Consider the following 20,102-nt stretch of genomic DNA (forward strand, 5'->3'; position numbering starts at 1 on the left):
TAGGGCCACCAATTGGGTCATTTAGGAATGTATTTTCTCCAAAAGACACAAGAAGCTACTGAGTGCAGAGAATATTCTCTCACTATAGAACAATTAACCCCACTCATATATTGAATTCCTCTGACTTCACTTTCTACACAAACACATATTCAGGCTTTCCAGACCATCTCTATGTGGCTTCCCTTGATTTTGCTACCATTTAAATATGATCTGAGAATGGAAACATGAAGGGAAACCATGCTGTGTTTGTGAACCCTCAACTGTGGGACACTCATTGGAAGAGATTTTCCAGATTCCTCTTGTACCAAATCCACAGCAAATAGAGGCCAGTGCTGACTCTGCTCTTCACTGCAATCTTCCCTTCACCAGATTGGTCTATTGGTGTCTGCTGTTGATGTTCTCACCTATTGAGAACCATGGCTGAATTTGGAGGAGACATTTTAAGCCCCTTTCAGTTAGGGCTGGATACCCTTCCTAGCATGGCCCAATGAAACAAGCACAATGCTTTACCCATAGAAGCTCAGCAAATGTATTCATTGAGCTTAGCTCACCTAAGATGTAAGTGCTCTAGAAAAGTGGAGATTTTACAGTTTATAAACATGATAAGGTAAACAGAGGAGCAAAGCAAGGGTGTTAGTTGATCTTAAGAACACAAGAGTTATCAACTGCCATTCACTTGAACATAAGAAAACCAGGATTTTAGCCACACTGTCCTCCCTTTGTACTGCAAACCTGAAAATTACTTCAGTTCTTTCCCTGCATTTGAAATGAACTTTAAGAAAAAATAAGAGTTACGTGTGGAGGGATATGAACAACATCAGTTTGTTTTGATGTGGATAGAGAATGCTGAGGTCCAGAGAAAACATCATGACAATTTTCACAAGCATGAACTTATATGTCTCACGCACCTTGCCTCTTTTCTTTCTCCAGCTGGCCAGAACACACTCAGTAGCTTCTGATGTCATCAGAATCATCTCCAAACAGTGAGAATATGAATTTCTATGAGATAATCTAGAGACCAGGTGTTGGTAGTAGTCTGAGAAGTCGCCCATTATTATGCAGAGACCTGTTACAAGCAACCAGTAGGAGCCTCAACTTGACTACAAACATTTTTTGACACAGCACTGGCTATGTTCACCAATTAGCACATTATCAATTCTTGGATTTGCTGGTCACCAGATTGACAGCTCTGGGAAAGCTAAGATTATGTTCTATCTATCTCTCTAGTCATAGTTTCCGTTGAAGCCCAAGCACTGAGGCACTAAGCAGGGTCCACTCAATGAATGCAAAAAAGTGGTTGCAGACCACTGTTATTAGAATGAAGTCCCTTTACGATGTCATCAAAAGTCTTCTTGTTAGGACCCCTTCAATGAGTCCATGAGAGTCAGATACATCACTGTGCATATGATGCTGAAGATCAAACTGTCCTCAGAGCAGTTTGTGTTTCCCACCTATAAACTCACATTGCAATTTAGGGTTTGTAATCAGGGCTCTGGTCAGTTTTAACTTTTTCATTTGTATAAAAGTTAAAGGTTGACTGAAAAAAAGACTTCAGGGATGACTTAGTCTTGTTCTAAAAGATGGGCCTTAGAGAAGTGTAAATGTGCAAAGATTGATGAAGACCACGCCTCCCAGAATAAAGAGGAAGCGGAGTTGAGGGAGCTGGAAGAAAGGAAATACAGCCTAGGAACTGTGGGATTTCAGAGACACTGCCATCTGTTTAAAAGATGATTTTCATCATAGATGGACACTGCATTGGCTCTGCCTCAGTGTGGCAATTACAGAGATAACAGAACAGGAAAGAGTTCAGAGTGAAAACCATAGGGGTCGGTGAAGCGCATAAACAAAGCTAAATTTTACCCACCTATCCAGCAAATACAACCTCCGGCATTTGGAAAGTTGCAGAGAATTTGTGCCTTCTAGGGTCTTCCTATCAATAGTTGACATCATATGATATGTTGTTGTTGTTGTGTATGTGGTATTTCTGTTATGGCAGAACAGGTCATGATCTTGGGATAACAGTCCAGAAACAAGTTATTCATATCATTCTCACTTCAGGGTATAGAAAGCAACAAGTGATTTTTTTTTTAAGGGCAAGAAGTCCCCAAGACTCCTTAGATCCCTTTGAATAGCTCCACTCTACAACTATCATAAAGAAAATCAATTACCTGGAAAGAGGACTATGTCATCTTTGGTTATGTGAACAATATCATGCCAAACAGTCAATTTATACCTTTGATTATGGCGTTCACAGCTAATTTTGACCTCACGATGTGTATTTTAGAACACTCAAACCCCATTATACGACCTTTGCTTATTAGCCTTGATCATTCATTGTTACACGGAATCTAGTGACTCTCCATCTTCTTCTTCATCTGTCTCATCATATTCTGCAAAACAAATGAGAAATGTCCAAAGTCATTAAGTAGCTCTGTTTTGCACATTTCCATATAGCAGCCTACCTGACCCTGCTGGCATAAATTATGTGTTTATGAATTTAGGATGCACACACAGGATTGTACTGAATGATCTCATATGTTGAATTTAAAGAAATGCTCTGTGTTGATGTGCTTATCCTTCATGTGCACTCATGAGGTGTCTAGATCATTATGGCAGGCTCTGAGTTCAATGGTAGAGTCTAAATGTACTTTTGTCTCATGGTCACTGAATGCTTGTCCAGGTTCTTCTGGATTCCTATAGTTACATCTCTATTCTTTATACAAAGCTCATTCCCAGGCTTAAGTGTTCTGCATTTCTCCACAGTCCTCAAACAGAACCTATTCCCTGTTGTGCATTTCTTTCCATATTGAGAGTTTGGTGCTCATCTCCAAGTGGCTTCTGCAGTGTACTATGGGCAATTTCTCTTTGGAATCTGTTCTAATATGAACCAACATTTCTACCACCACATTCTTTTTTTTTTTAACTGAAGCAACCCCAAACATGAACCACCACTATGGAATCTTAAAATAAATCCATGGGAATCCCTTCATTCAATTGCCACAGCTAAATGCAACACATTATTGGATTCACTTTACAGGAGAGAAAGCAAAAACACCAGAAGGCAGAAGTGAACCATGTGCCTACAGGTATAAAAGCCAGAGCTCAGGAAGAGCTGTGGAAACTTTACTAGTGCAGTCTCTCTGCCCTCTAAGAATCTGCCTCCTGTCCCTGAGCACTGGTAATTGCTATCTCTTGCCCTAGAGGCCACATACCATCAAGGAGGACAGAGAGAATTGGAATACCATCACCTTCGATACAATGCAGCTGTCCTTTTGTTCCCACCCACACTGTACTCATCCTGCCATGGCCTTGACTGTGATGGAGAAACCAGAACATTTGGTGAAATGTTACTGGTGGAGGGGTGGACTGTCCCGTGAACCAGGGACTTCAGAGCACCTCAGTGTGATCAAGCCCACCCAACCTGCACTGAGACTAAGGCAAGGCTTTCTGCCAGCCTGCAGCCCTCAGCCAGTTACTTCTGAATGTCCTGCCCCTGGTAGCTATCAGGGTCTTCCTGTGTGAGGAATGTTTTTGAGATGCTGACTTAAGTAGAAGGCAGAATCTCTTTTCTGATATCTTCTGGCTTAATTGATGCAGTCCTTACACCTGAACTTGGATCAGAAAATAATATTTCCTATGGTGGGATACAGACATTTTCAGAATGGGAAAATGGGATTTCTCTCTCTCAAACACCTTCCAATTGTGATTCTGGCTCATTTCTTATAAACTGCAACATTTTCTTTTCTCATTACATTTTATAAGCTGTGGCCCAGTGAAGACATGCTCCTGAGTCATTGATAGAAGCCCAGTTCTTCTGACTCTTAATGGTAGGACTGCATGTGATATTTTTATTTTTGAGTTTCTTTGGTTTTTGCTATAAAGTGACCCATACAAGAAACATATGCCTCTTGCTTGGAGCCAAGAAAACATGGTACCATTTCCAAAAATAGATGTGATTTTGCCATCCTTCTTGGATAGCCATGAGTGTTCAAAGAACATTGTTGAGAATTTACATTTAACAGGACAAGTAGAGGAAAAGTCAGATAATTCACTGCAAAACAATCATTTGGACTGATGATGAGGCATCTGCATGTTGAAGAACTGTCTGAGTTTCCTTGGATACATTCACTCTCCTCACCCCTGCCTGCATTGCTCCATACCTTGCATTTGCCAGTGAGTGCCCAGGTGGGACAGGTGTGGCTGTAAGTAGGAAGAGTGCAAGCTACCTGACCCACCCAATGACTGTGCTTCAAACCTGGTCCTAGTGTTTTACTCAAACCAATGAGTGACACAGTACCTGGATGCGAGGAGATCTCCCTACCCTCCCAGAGGGCTGAAATTAAAGAATGCTGATGTTACCTGAGAAGTCTTCTTCTAAGGGATGTACTCACTTGCCACATCCAGAGTAAACCACATGCTCCTCGTCCAGGAGGCTGGACTCTTGGGAAGCCAGTGGAATGAGACAAGCCAAGACAGCTGGAATGAGCTGAAAACACCCCATCTCATGAGTCCATCAGCACTTCCATTTATGTCCTCCTCTTCTTGCAGTGCCATGCTGAGCACTGGTATGTAAGGAGAGCAGAATGCTAAACATTCAATAATTGGACTTCACACCTCCTCACCTGGTCTTCACTAAAACCTTTAAGGAAGAGCTTCACAAAGCAGAGTGGCTATCCCTTCAAAGAGGAACAAATCAATCCCCTTTGCTTAGAATGTGAGTTTCAAGGGAGTCTGAGGAAGGTGGAGTGTGAGAGAGGGCAGCAGGTGCTCAGTTCACTGGTTAGGTAACACCACTGATCAGGAAGGAGATTCATCTTTCCCTGCGTGGTTCAGGCATGTCATGCCACAGTGACAGTCATAACAGATGGGACAACCCCAGTGTCCTTTGTTCCACTTTCCTTGCAGGGTTCTGGTAAATAAGGGTTCCCAAGACATTATTCATTCCAAAAGATGCTGGGCATTCAGGCCTTGTTCTTTGATATTTTGATTTAATATGACTTTGGTTTGGTTTGGTCACATTTCTTGCTATGGAATCCCAGTCAACAAACTCAGGCCAAGCTCACAGAAAATGATGTGCATCTCCTAACTACCTTACACAAGAGAGTGCAGTGGTTCACTGTGAGTAAAGGAAACGTGACTTTGGTTTAACACTGTTGGAAGAACTCTCTCTAAGTTACTACAGGTAAAAACTAATGGAAGGTAGAAACCAAGAAAAGAATCACTGGGGGAAAAAAAGATTGATCCCCTTTCTGGTTATCAGAATGGTGAAATAAGTACATTCAGCACTTTCTGCTCTTCCCCAGACCTGCGATCTCAAGATGTCACCATTACATGAACGACCTATGATTTTCTTATTTACCTGGAGTCCACTGGTTCTTTTGCTTCAGATTGCCTTGTGTATCTGCAAATATATACAGACAGAAACAGTCCCAAGAAAAACTTAACTTTATGCCCCATTACCAAACCTGGGCCAATTTAAACACAGGATGAGCACATTCCTTATGTGATAAAAGGAAACTCTGAGGAGGACATTCATGGAAGTCTTGGGTTGTATCTTCTGAGAAATGGAAAGGTGTCCTTTCCTTAGTCACTAGACAGATATCCCTTTTTTGGTCAATTAATAGCTTCACATTTTAGATGATCAGTTAAAACTATTCATTACTCATGTGATCAAGAAAAGACTGAAGACTGGTTTCTAGAAAACTTTCTTCAAGACTCATACCTTACACCAGAAGCTGCTGTTTCTTGGTAGATTTGAGATTATATACTGGGAATGAAATGACGTGTGTATCTACAGACCTTCCATGAGAAAAGACCTTTTGTGCTAGTGAGAAAACAGGGTAATTTCTATTAAAGGGAGTGGAATATGTCAGGCTCCAGTTCAGGCCTTCTGGAATATTCTAAAACACTAATGAGAGACCATGACAACACTATCTCCTGTGAGGAAATCAGGAGTACTAACCTATTTATACAGTCACTAATCTCAAAGTAGACTTACTGTTCGGGATCAAAAATTAGCACAGATATTATGGAGAGATCAGCTGTTATAGCTTGGAGGAAAGAGAGCATGCAGACCTCTGCTACACACATGCATCAGTGGTGCCTGTGAGGCTGCTGTAGTCTCCTCAACCACCCTACTCTTGGTTATTCCTGGATTCACCATCCTGAAGTTTCATTGCACCCCTGAGAAATATGACTGAGAGGAGTACAGTTCTCTTTTAATGAACTACCCCCAATCTGCATCCAGAGAAGAGACTTCATGCTCAGCAAGAGGTCAACACTGGAGCAGGGAGGTTGGTGGATGTCAGGCAATTCATAGCGACTGGAGGATGTCTCACGGCCCTCATCCAATGAGTTCTTCAGGACTTCCTCCACTTCCTTCTTTTCCTCCTGTCCTTCTTTGCTCAGCCTGGTGTGATAAAGTGTATCATTAAACATTAAACCAAGATGGATTAGATGCAAGAGTTCCAAGTGGTCCTGAAAGACACCTAAGGGAGTGGTCACAGGTCAGGGGTACAACCTTCTAAGAAAAAGAAATTGGTCCACCTAGGATAATGGCAGAGTGCTGCTGCTTTCATGAGTTTCTTCATGGGAGAAGATGCACTGACTAGAAGTGAGCTGAGAATGATGGATGAGGATCCCCGCTGCGTGATAAGACAGCGACCCACAGAGTGCACACATGCATACACACACACACACACAAACACACACACACACACAGTGGCTCAAACTTTTCTATAAATTGTGTCCATTTTTACATATATCAGAGGTTGAAGCTCTTGAGACATTGCAGAATCCAAGAGATTTTGTGCATTCTAGGATTCTTTCTCCATATTGTGAATAGATATCATAATTTTCTGGTTCTTAGATATGAAATCCCTGCAAATAAGGTACAATCAACCACACATAAACCAGATATACATGTCAACCTCAATTCATCCACACAAGAGTACAGAGATAGATTCTGAGTTTAAAAACTCTGGTGAAGCTTGATTATTTCTACCCTCATGCAGCCCAGCATAGGACAGTTGCCCCAATGAGATGCTTATCAAATAAATGGGTAAATTTGTGTTTGTGTTACTTTAAATCTCAGAATAACTTGGGCTGGAACCATAAAAAAAGACTTGGTAAGACCAAGAAGTGCAGGAAAAATATAGGAAATTGTTGGAAATTGGCTCTTATAGTAGAAGTAGCAATGTGGTATCTTTCCTATATGAATCAATGAATCAACCCACCTACCTATTTACCTTCATACATATGTGAGTGTATATATACACACACAAATATACAGGCATTATATTTTATGACATTGTATAATCTTTTTTCAAACATGAAGTCAAATTGTTTTATAAATTTTGTTATTAAACTTGGAATTGTATTCTTTTGTTTCTCATTTGAAAGAACAAAGAGAATTTAAATCATATTAGTTTACACATCATCTTTTAGTTACAATCTGCCAACACCAAGTGACCTGCTAGGTAGAAATCAAAACATCTCTATTACACTCTCTTAATTTTTCAACCATTATCTGTAAGAAAGACATTACACAGAACATAGCTACAAAAAGGAAGTTACATAAGTCTCATCTTGATCAACGACATTAAAAATGAGATTTGTCTGCATATGGAGTTATTCAAAACAATCATTTAATAACTTCTTCATTTGATATATGGTTGTCTCTTGATCTGTAGAGAATGATTTCTGGACTTTTCCTCAGGTACTGAAGTACACTGATGCTCAAATCCCTTAAGTAACATGGTATAGTATCTGTATATCATGTACACACACACTTCCTGGTACTATCAGTCATCACAGACTCTACATGATACCTAATACAATGTAAATAGTATCTAAATGGTTTTTATACTGTATTGTGTACAGAATGACAAATCAGCCTGTACATGTTTAGTAGAGCTGCAGCCAGGAAGAGGTCCAACTACATACATTATGAGTGATCTGTGGTTGACTGAATCCACAGATGTGGAAACCACAGATATAAAGGAACAACTGTACTCAAGTTGCTTTAAGACCATTTTATGTATTTGCATTTGCTTTTATAACAAAGAAAAGCTTTAGTTTAAGATTTGTGTGAAGTGTTAATATTTAATTGCTTTGTATCCAATGAAAATGTGAACCTAGTTGCTTCTAAAGTATGACTGTTTTCATAATCCTCATTTCAAAATTAAAAGAAACCAATGATTTTACCCTAAGATTGTTTAACATTATTAACTGTGTTGGCTATCCCTATGTGCACCCATTAAAAAAAAAATGTTTATGTAGGTTATTTATCAGCTTAGATTAAGCCTTTCATTTTTTCTAATGTTTACAAGGTGATTATATAGGAATTTGTATGTTTTAGCATAAAAGTTTTCTATATTTGGTTTCTGGCAGATTTATAATCTCTCATATTTCTACACTGAAGGATTCACAGACATATACTACACGATATTCACACTGAAGTACAATGAACTGAATGCAAAGATTATGGTTTTTTAGAAGAAGTAAAAATTAAATTTGTCAATAACACATTGTTCAATGTGTGAACACACATTATCTACTCCATATTATTTAATAACATTTAATAATGAATTAATGAATATTTAATAAAATTACATTTAATAAAGCACTGCTTTTATTAAAACATGCCTCAAACTAATTAATGTATTTCAGTACTCCATTCCAATCTTACCAAAGTCCTTTTTTAATCCTGTCCTTTTTCCTTGGGAAACTGACTGGATTCAGTGTTCAACTAATTAACTACCATTATGACAAATCAAATTTTTATAGTAATGGGAAAATAAATAAGTGTGAACTGTATGCGTGCCTGGTTGTTCTTTTTGGGTTTGTGTTTTGTTTTTGCTCTGGACAAAATAATATGCTTTGTATCACGCAGGGGGTATTCTATTTAAACATACAAAATATATTCTTTGTATATTATTTAAAGACATTAGCAATCACGTTATAACTAGAATGAAATAGTCTGGGCTTAAGCCACTTCATGAAAGATAAAGATGACATTTTTGACAGCCTGCTTGAATAAGATGGGTATTCACATAACTAAAAAATAGTATTAATTCAAACAGATCTTACATAGTGGAAAAATGATAGAATATTCATAAACTATATGCAATTGAGTTATACATAACCAATTTATGTATACACAAGATTCACGCTGATAAACAGTAAGTAGTATGATTACACACCAAGGGAGAAAAAAGAATGAAGCTTTGCCTCATAATTAATAACTGACTACAACAAAAAATATTTTTAGGGCTCATAAGACTATTCACATTATGAAAATAGCACTGAACTATTCTACTGGGGGAGATTAGTTAAGCATTGTGAAATAAACACAGCATCTATACTGAGAGTTCAATTAAGTATTATTGATTTGATGTTTATCTGGTGAACTTCCAAGTACAAATTCCAGGAAAATGAGGGATTGGCCAATAAAATCTTAAAACAACTTAAAGGACACAATGTGGGGAAAATGATGAAACACAATCAAATGAGCAAACTGAGAATTTTGATTACTATGTTGATAAAATACACAGGACTTTTTTGGCCCAAAATAATTTGGCAAGTACCAGAACAGAGGTCAAACAAGTTGCTTTAGTCATCCTCAATCACTGCTTGTGACTCTGAGACAAAAGAAATCAAGGGGAAGAAACTAAATAAATGTCAAAGATGGTACCTGTAGGTCAAGAGTCTTGGACATTTTTCCTCTAACACAGACAACTGACTAAATATTTTTAACAAACATTTTTCCATAAATGCTTTCGGCAGGGCATTATGCTTAGTAGTCAAAAGAGGAGAATTAATGATAGTAAATTATTTTTATTTCAGATATAAAACCTATCATTTATGTTGTTGCTAAAAGAGAGGCAGCATCAAGATTTTAAATTATAAATTTAGAATAGTCATTAAGTTCCTGAAAATTAAGAGGAGTTTAGGTTTAGCCTTTGTCCATTTTAGGAAACTGCCAAAACTACTATTGCTCCCTCAGTAACTACCCCTATGAAACACAAATATTTTGTAGATATTGTGTGTCCTGTGAAATTACAAATGTGTGAACTTGATGCTTGATCAAAAAAAAAGTTAATCTCATTTTACCTCCTTTAAAAATTAAAATGAGAACAAACTGTCATACAATCATAGATCTGCACCATTTTGTATAGTAGTGGTGTAGTATAAAGACAAGTGTGTGTGAATGTTACTACATATGCATATGTGTCTATATACATACTTAGGCAAATACACATATGTATCTAAATATCACACTAGTAACATATTCACTTGTATCTGTGATGGCTCTGTACTGGCTCTGGTCTGTCTTCTATCTTTCCTCCACTGTTATATTGAGATATACAGGAGGTATGGGCAGGATTAATCCAATGGTTGTCAGGAAGAGAGTAAAAGAAAAACTACCTGTATCACAAAGCTTGCAATCCTCTGACCTTGATGACTTCAGCTTAGTGCTGGATCAGATAGATAGGAACCTTTACATAAATTTATCAAGTACATGATATTTTGCCTTCGGTTCTTTATTGAATTATTTATATCTCCTCTAACAATTTAGTCTTTTTGAAACTACAAAATTCAGAATATCAAATTACTCTTCAGTAAAAATTCTTGGAAATCTCAATTATACTTAGAAAGGGAAAAATGTACTTACTTGGAAATTCAGAATCTCTAATATTATTCTAAAAGCTTTCTTCAACTCTTACATTCTAAGCTTTTAAAGAATCATATAATATAAAATATAACACTTTCCAATAATGAGTAGCCTAAGGCATGGAACATTACAAAAATGCATGCCACACACACAAAGAAATTTAAGAAACTTGAAAAGGATTTTACCTTTATTTTAAATATAAATGAAGTTCTAAAGACTAGAGAATATCAATAAGAGACTATAAAGAGCTTGAGTCAATATTAACACTGTTGGAATTTAGCCCTATAGAAGTAAAGCTGTCAGAGATCCACAGTCAGAATCAAAGTGTGATTTCATAAATAAAGGTTAAAAAAGAAAACTGGTTAACTAGAAAAAGGAAAATGAATCAAAAGTTTATGCAAAACAAATTAGCTTTCTAAACCAAGATGAATTTAACTCCAAGAATTGCTAAAATCATTGCAGTACTCTTCACTTTCCAAGGTCCCAGAAACCTTTCATTATTTTGCAAAGAAAATAGCACACATGCAGCAAATACATACATTCATGCATATTTTCTTTGCATACGAGTATATAAAATTTTGACCAGGATATTTATTTGTTTTTATAGGCTTCAAATAATAGGGATATCGGTCAACATTACATTTTGACTTTTAAAGCTAATTTCTTATTTTTCATAGGAGACATTAAAACTTGTTTCTCAGTCTAGTCAGTATTCACACGTTAGTTTAATTTGGGGTGTTTAATTTCCTAGAGATTAGACCTCAAAATTACAAATTACAGTCACAAATTGCAATGAAAATGAAGTCTCACAGATTACTATGTTACTTTTTCTAATTGTATTATACATATCACATCAGTCATATATAACAAAATCCTTAAAATAGTACAGGACATATAGTAAGCATTTGATATGTCAAGTGTTATTTGTGTCAGTAATGAATGACACAAATTCATTTACAATTATCCCATTGTCTATTTGGACTAAAATGATGTTCACATGATAAAGTTATATAACATGAGAATTTAAATTTTTATAATAAATATTTTAAGTTTAGTGGTGGGTAGATAGCGTCTGGAAAAGTTCTGATGACCTTCAAATCTTAGATACGTGGTTCATAGAAGAAATTAAATTCATCTATGTTGATAAGACTTTCCATTTCTTTGTAGGAAACAACATTGTGTAATCTAAAGAACAACAATAAATATAGTCCCTATTTAATTATACTTTTTTATACAGCAAGTTGCATCCTCAGGTTAATTATAAATGCCTTTTACTTTTAATGCTAACTTGTTCTGGACTAATGAGTTTCTGTACATCTGTCCCTCCTTTTCTTGTCCACTGGTATTTAGATGATCATATGGAAAACTGTCATGTTTTTTACTTATAAAAATGGTAACTTCATATGGATCAATCAAATACATAAGTCTTTCCCCAAAACACAATTACATCACATCGTGGTTTTTAAGAAAGGTGCTTTCTGACTCTCCAAAGATGGGACATGATAGACGGCGAAAAGAGTACTTCCTAATCCACTTTCTATCAATGCTAAAGCATGATCATATTTTTTTTAATCCTATCAAAGAACTTAGGTTTATGACAGGATTTTATTTTTATTTCTTTTTGCTTTTTAATTGACAAATAAAATTGTCTATCTTGACAGTGCATACCATGATGCACTGGTATTTGTATACATTGTGTAATAGCTCAATCAAGCTAATTGAGGTATTTGTTTCCTCACATGTTCATCATGGTTTTGTGGTGAGAATATTTAAAACTGACTCTCAGCAATTTTCAAGCATTCGGCGTGCTCTCAGAACTATAGTCACCATATTCCACAGCAGATAGCCTGAATTTATTCTTCCTATCTACCAGAAATTTTATCTCTTGACGACATCTTCTCACATCCCCACGGCTTCTGGCAGCCACTATTCTACTCTTTGTTTCTGTTCCACTTTTGGAGATCCCACAAATGACATCATGCAATATTTATCCTGATGTGCATGATTCTTAGAATAATAGCCTCCAGGCTCATCCACATAGTCACAACAACAGAATTTCCTTCTTTATGAATACTGCATAGTATTCCATCATGTACATACACATTTTCTTTTTCTATTCATGTGCTGATAGACATTCAGGCTGATTCCTTATCTCAACTAATGTGAATAATTCTGCAAACAACAGGGAAGTGAAGAGAACTTTTTGAGAAAGCTCATTTTATTTGCTTTAATTATATAACTAACCAGAAGAGGAATTGCTAGATCATTTGGTAGTTCTTTTTTGATTTTCTGAAGAATCTCCATAGTGGTTTCCACGATGGCTACACCAATTTACAGTCCTACAAATAATGTAAAAAGGCACCTTTTGCTCTATTATCCTTGCAGCAATGTGTTACTTTTTGCCTTTTTGGAAATTCTCATTCTAACATATGTAAGGTGGTATCTCAATTTGCATTTCTATGATAATTAGTGATATGTGACTTTTTTATATACCTGTTTGTCATTTTCATGTCTTCCTTTTAGAAATGACTTTTAAGGTCCTTTGTCCCTTTATCAATTACATTATTTGTTTGTGTGCTATTGAGCTCTTTGGGTTCTTCATACATTTTGGATATTAACTGTTATTAGAGAGATGGTTCAAAAAACAGACATATATACCAATGGAACAGAGTAGAGAGACCTGAAGTAAATCCATGTCTCTCCAACTGATGTTTGGCAAAGGTATCAAGAACACACAATGGGGAAAAAAGACAGTCTCTTCAATAAATAGTGTTGGGAAAACTGATGACCACTTGCAGAAGAATGAAATTTAGACCTTCACCTCTCACCACATACAAAATCAACTCAAATTAACTAAAGACTTATATGTAGAACTGTAATGATAAAACCACCAGAAAAAGAAAAAGATTCTTAATAACGGTCGTGGCTAACATTTTTTTAAAAATTACCCCAAAAATATAGGTAACAGAGGCAAAAATAGAGGGCATTTCACTGAATTAAAATGCTTATACATGGCAAAAGATAACAAAATCAACAAAAGAGAGAGACATGGAATGAGAGAACGATTTCTAAATGATATGACAGCATATTAAAAAAAAGACTGACTTCTGCTTTTAACAGTCTTATTTTGCTAAGTGCCTGGTTGTTTCACATGTCTAATATGTTTCTTTGTGAATACAAATCCACTTTTTAGTAGTAATATTCTTTGAGTAGAAAAATGACATTTAGCAGAGACCATTTACTTGAACACCTGGGGCAGAAGTAACATCATGTCTTTTCTTAGTGGTAATATTCTTTGAATAGAAAAATGACATTTGGCAGAGACGATTTACTTGAATGCCTGGGGCAGAAGTAATGTCATGATTTTTTATGCAAGTCTAGAGATAAATGTAACACAGATTCTTGTAAGATAGACTCTAAAGAAGCAGGTGATGCATGATAGCCAAGTTGTTTGGGAAAACAGAGAAAAGAAAATATACACAAGCTTGACCTTTATAAAAGAGGACTTTGTGCAGAGCACTGTTAAGGAGAAGAATACAAAGACTAGGTCATCACACACACACACACACACACACAGAGAGAAAGAGAGAGAGAGAGACAGAGAGACAGAGAGAGACAGAGAGAGAGAGAGAGAGAGAGAGAGAGAGAAATGAGAATGGGTATGAGTATTCCTGCAGGCAGAAAGCGCTATTGGCTACAGCCTGTAAAAAACTGTGTTTAAAGATGTGAGGCAGACTAATATGTACTTACATTTCAATTCAATGTGTATCGGGGTGTTATCAGACAGCTTTTGTACATCCCTGTTCCAAACTGGCATCTATGGTTACAATAGGCATGCTCAATCAGACCATCCTGATGTTACCCAGGTACACATAATTCAATGGAGGAATGTATAAAGCAAAAATTTCTCAATCCAAACCACTCAAAGTATTCATCACATAAACCCAAAGGACTTAAAATCAGCATACTCTAATGACACTGCCATATCAGTGTTCGCAGCAACTCAATTCACAACAGCTAAGCTATAAAACCAACCCAAGTGCCCTTCAACAGATGAATGGATAAAGAAAATGTGGTACATACACAAAACGGAATATTACTCAGCCACAAAGAAGAATGATATTAATGCAAGTGCTAGTAAATGCAAGGAACTGAAGGCTATCCTTCTAAGTGAAATGAGCCAATCCCAAAAAACCCAAAGCCCAATGTTCTCTCTGATATGCAGATGCTAACTCACAACAGGCAGGAGAGAGGGAAGAGTGGGGGTTCTGTGGACTGGACAGGGAAGAGTGGGGAAAGGGAGGGGGATGGGAATGGCAAAGACAGGAGAATGAATTGGACATAAATTTTCTATGTTCATATATGAGCACACAATCAGTGTAATTCCATATCATGTAAAATCACAAAAATGAGAAGGTACAGTCCATCCATGTAACAGGTCAAAATACATTCTAGTGTCATGTATAACTAAAAAGAACAAAAAAAATCTGAATTTGTATTAGAATTTTAGAGAAAAAAGACTGGAGGTATTTCAGGTGTCATATCAGAATTCCCAACAATCATTAAGAACAGAGAAATCAAGAACTGAATTTAAGTGCCCTTGGAGAAATCCTTTATCAAATATGCCTGAAATCAACTTGTTAGTTTAAAAAATCTTTAAAAAAAAAGTTATTTAAAATCTACATGATATCTTTCTAACAGGGGATACGCTAGAGACTAGAAACGATTGAGAAATGAAATAATTTGGAAATTAATGACTTATTTTGCTTCAACAGACATCACAATATCAACATGAAGATTTGTTTTCATTAATACTCTATTTCTATCTTGCACTCAATTTGAAATAAACAATTTCAGTAAATACTTAAGAGTAAAAACTTGTATAAAACACACTGTTACAATAAATATGTTAAAGTTAAAACAACTCATTTTCTAATAATTATAGATTATATTATAATCTATTATCCAGGTTGACCAATAAGGCAATAATTCTACTTCAATTGAGAATTACAACAGCTTATCAATGCCAATGCCTTAAGAAGTCTTATAATAATTCTATCAAATTACTAATTTATTTGCTATCATAGATTTTTAAGTACAGGAAATAGATGATCTATCAATAATGCAAGCATTTTATATGAAGATATTTTAGAAACCATTCCTGATTGGATAATACAGTTCTGACCCTTGGCACGTGCCTATAATTCCAGTGACTCCAGAGGCTGAGATGATATGAATTCAAAGCCAGCCTCAGCAACAGGGACGTGATAAGCAGCACAGTGAGACCCCTGTCTCTAAATAAAATATAAATAAGGGCTGGGGATGAGGCTAAATAGTTGAGTGCCCCTGTGTTCGATCCCTGGTACCAAAACTAACGCACACACACACATATTTTTCTGGCTTTGGATGACCACAGGTTGATTCTTTTCCAATCATGATTGGATGCCTTGCCTAGTATGGTTTACTAGTACAGATCTACATGCAGAAGAATGAAATCAGATCTTCAGTGGAGAACAATTTACAACAACTTAAAAGTCATTCTTATAACTGTCATTTTAATAAAAATTACAGGAGTCACTTAATGTATGGACAAGAATACTTAAAATGCAATAGATTTTGCCTGAATTCAGCTGCAAATGAACTGTTCAATTTAAGCCTATGGAATTAGTTTTATTCTATTTACCCAATGCTCCTATGAATTTTTCATTCATCTCTTTTCATTCACTTTACCCTCTGAACTCCTTGGTCCTTTGTTTACCCTCATATCCCCACAGACTTTGCTTACGCTGATTCTATTTGGAACTGTGCACAGTAAATCAACTCTCTACCTCACTCCTTTCAGGTGTCTCATCAAATGTCACCTTAATAAGAATGGCTTTTCCTAACCCACAGAAAAGAGAAACAACCCATCCCACCTTCCCCATCTCCTTTCCCTTTTACTTGCTTTATTTTTCTACATACCACTTAGCATCACTGGCATATCATGAATCTGTTTGCATATCACTTTCTCATCCCTAACAATATGTTGACTTAATTGCTACAGCCCTAGCATTTAAAGCAGTATCTGGAAAGTAACAGGTGATTAAAACACACACACTCACACACATACACACACACACACACACACACACACACACGGTTCAAAGTATAAGCTTAAAAATACCTCATATGAAACAGATTAGTGAGATAAAAAAATACTTTTTAATGTTCAAGAACTTACATAAAATTTATAATATACTATCTGAAAACAGAGAAAAAACAGTAATTTGACTTGAATGCTAGAGAGACCTCTATGAAGGATGCAGCATTTGAGTAAAACCTAGAACAAAGAGGATTCCTACATGAAGATGCATGCGAAGGCCACCTAGTAACAGGAAGATCAATAGTCAAGGTATGGAGAAAAGAGCATAGATAACTGGGGGCGGGGGCAATCCTTTGCCTCATAAAGACTAAGGCAAAGGTAACTTCAAAACAAACATTACATAAAGAACCACACGAGGGTTTTGAGATGTAATATGATGTCATTTATTCATTGACTTTCTAGTCTTTCAATGAATGGGCTCAATGCAATGAACTCTCCTCTTAGCACTGCCTGCATAGTGTCCCAGAGATTTTGAAACACTGTATCAGTGTTCTCATTTACCTGTAGATTTTAGTTCATCTCTGATTTCTTCTGCTATCCATTCAACATTCAATAGTGTATTATTTAGTCTCCAGGTGTTGGAGTAGTTTTTGTTTTTTTTATTTTCAAGCAATGAGAGAGACGACACCATCAAAGCCTACCAATCAAGAACAGCTCAGGCCAGACAGATTCTCTGCCCACCTCTACAAGACCTTCAAAGAAGAATTAACACCAATACTCCTCAAATTATTCTATGAAACAGAAAAGGAGGGAACCCTTCCAAACTCATTCTATGATTCACCCTGATACCAAAACCAGACAAAGACACATCAAGGAAAGAAAACTTCAGACCAATATATCACTGATGAACATAGATGCAAAAACTCTCAATAAAATTCTGGCAAACTGCGTATAAAAACAGATTCAAAAGAGAATACACCATTATTAAATGGGGTTCATCCCAGGGTTGCAAGGATGGTTCAACATATGGAAATCAATAAATGTCATTTACCACATCAATAGATTGAAGACAAGAATGGTATGATTGTCTCAATACATGCAGAGAAAACACGTGACAAAATACAGCACCCCTTCATATTCAAAACCCTAGAAAAACCAGGAATGGTAAGAACACACCTCAACATCGTAAAAGCTATCTATACTAAACCCAAGGTCAACATATTTCTAAACAGAAAAACTGAAAGCATTCCCTCTAAAAACTGCAACAAGACAAGGATGCCCTCTTTCACCACTTTTATTCGACAATGTCCTTGCAACTCTAGCCAGAGCAATTAGAAGAAAGAAATTAAAGGTATAAAAATAGGTAAAGAACTCAAGCTATCACTATATGCCGATGATATGATTCGATATTTAGAAGAGCCCAAAAATTCCACCAGAAAACTGCTTCAACTAATAAATGAATTCAGCAAAGTAGCAGGATATAACCACCCACAAATCAAACGTGTCCCTATATATCAGTGAAATGAAAGAGAAATTAGGAAAACTACCCCATTAAAAATAGTCTCAAAAAAAAAAAAAAAAAAAAAAAAAAAAACCTTGGGAAACAATGTAACAACAGATTAAAGACCTCTACAATGAAAACTACAGAATATTAAACAAAGATACTGAATAAGACCTTAGAAGACTGAAAGATCTCCCATGTTCTTTGACAGGGAGAATTAATATTGTCAAAATGTCCATACTACCAAAAGAATTATACACATTTAATGCCAATTCTATGACATTCATCATAGAAATAGAAAAAGCGATCATAAAATTCATTTAGAAAAATAAGAGACAGAAGAGCTAAAGCAATCCTTAGTAACAAAAGTGAAGCAGGAGGAATAACAATACCAGACCTAAAACTATACCACAGAGCCATAGTAACAAATAGGTATGGTATTGGCACCAAAACAGACACAAAGATCAACAGTACACAATAGAAGACACAGAGACAAACACACATAAATAACAGTTATCTCATACTAGACAAAAGCACCATAAACCTACATTGGAAAAAAGACAGCCTATTCAACAAATGGTGCTGAAAAACTGGAAATCCATATGCAGCAAAATAAAATTAAACCCTTCTCACCCTGCACAAAACTCAACTCAAAATGGATCAAGGAACTAGGAATTAGAACAGACCCTGAACCAAATAGAAGAAAAAGTAAGCCCAAATATTCATCATGTTGCCTTAGGACCAGACATCCTTAACAAGACTCCTAAAGTGCAAGAAATCAAAGCAAGAATCAATATATGGGATGGATTAAAACTGAAAAGCTTTTTCTCAGCAAAGAAAACAATAACTGGAATAGAGAGCCTAGAGAGTGGGAGAAAATCTTTACCACACCCACATCAGGCAGAGCACTAATCTCCAGAATTTATAAAGAACTCAAAAAAACTTAACACCAAAAACTACAAATGACCCAATCAAAGATGGGCTAAGTAACTGAACAAACACTTCACAGAAGACAACATACAAGATATCAACAGACATATGAAAAAATGTTCAACACCTCTAGTAATTAGAGGACTGTAAATCAAAACTACACTTTTTTACAATTTTATCTCATCCCAATTTGAATGGCTAGTATCAAGAATACAAGCAACAATAGATGTTGGCGAGGATATGGGGGAAAAGGTACACTCACATTCCTGGTGGGATTGCATATTGGTACAGCCACTCTGGAAAGCAGTATGGAGATTCCTTAGAATGGAACCTCAAATGGAATAGAACCACCATTTGACCCAGCTATCCCACTCCCTGGCCTATACTCAAAGGACTTATAATCAGCATACTACACAGTGACACAGTCATATCAATGTTTATAGCAGCTCAAATCACAATAGCTACATTGTGGAACCAACCTAGATGCACTTTCAACAGATCAATAGATAAAGAAACTGGTAAATATACAGACACAATAGAATATTACTCAGACATAAAGAAGAATAAAATTATGGCATTTTCAGGTAAATGGATGGAGTTGGAGAATGTCATGCTAAGTCAAATAAGCCAATTCCAAAAAAACAAAGGCTGAATGTGTTTCTCTGGTAAGTGGATGCTGATCCTTATTGCAGGTGGGCGGAGGGGGGGAGTGGGAGCTATATGAGAAAAATGGAGGAATGTTGGGAATGGTGGATAGTATAGGGGACAATGAGGGGAGAAGGTGGGGGGAAAGAAAGATGGTGGAATGAGACGAACATCATTATTCCATGTACACGTAAAATTACACGAATGGTGTGACCCTATATTATGTACAACTGGAGAAATGTAAACTTGTAATCTATTTGTGTATAATG

General features: G+C 36.4%; 1 protein-coding gene across 21 annotated transcripts in view; it reads right to left on the bottom strand.

Annotated features, from left to right (window-relative positions):
* LOC306644014 (uncharacterized protein) overlaps nucleotides 1–20,102 on the bottom strand; it is a 55,961-nt gene that overhangs the window by 30,107 nt on the left and 5,752 nt on the right. For 11 of the 21 annotated variants that reach the window (XM_079110488.1, XM_079110496.1, XM_079110491.1 and 8 more), the window contains exons 1-2: nucleotides 4,392–4,564; nucleotides 905–1,066 (exon numbers count right to left, since the gene is read on the bottom strand). In XM_079110488.1, coding sequence (XP_078966614.1) covers nucleotides 905–1,066; nucleotides 4,392–4,554 — 325 coding nt within the window. In that variant the 5' untranslated portion in view covers nucleotides 4,555–4,564. The other 10 variants (XM_079110484.1, XM_079110478.1, XM_079110475.1 and 7 more) reach the window with 9 other exon arrangements.

Source organism: Sciurus vulgaris, assembly GCF_902686455.1.
Source record: "Sciurus vulgaris genome assembly, chromosome: 1".
Taxonomy (NCBI): Eukaryota; Metazoa; Chordata; class Mammalia; order Rodentia; family Sciuridae; genus Sciurus; species Sciurus vulgaris.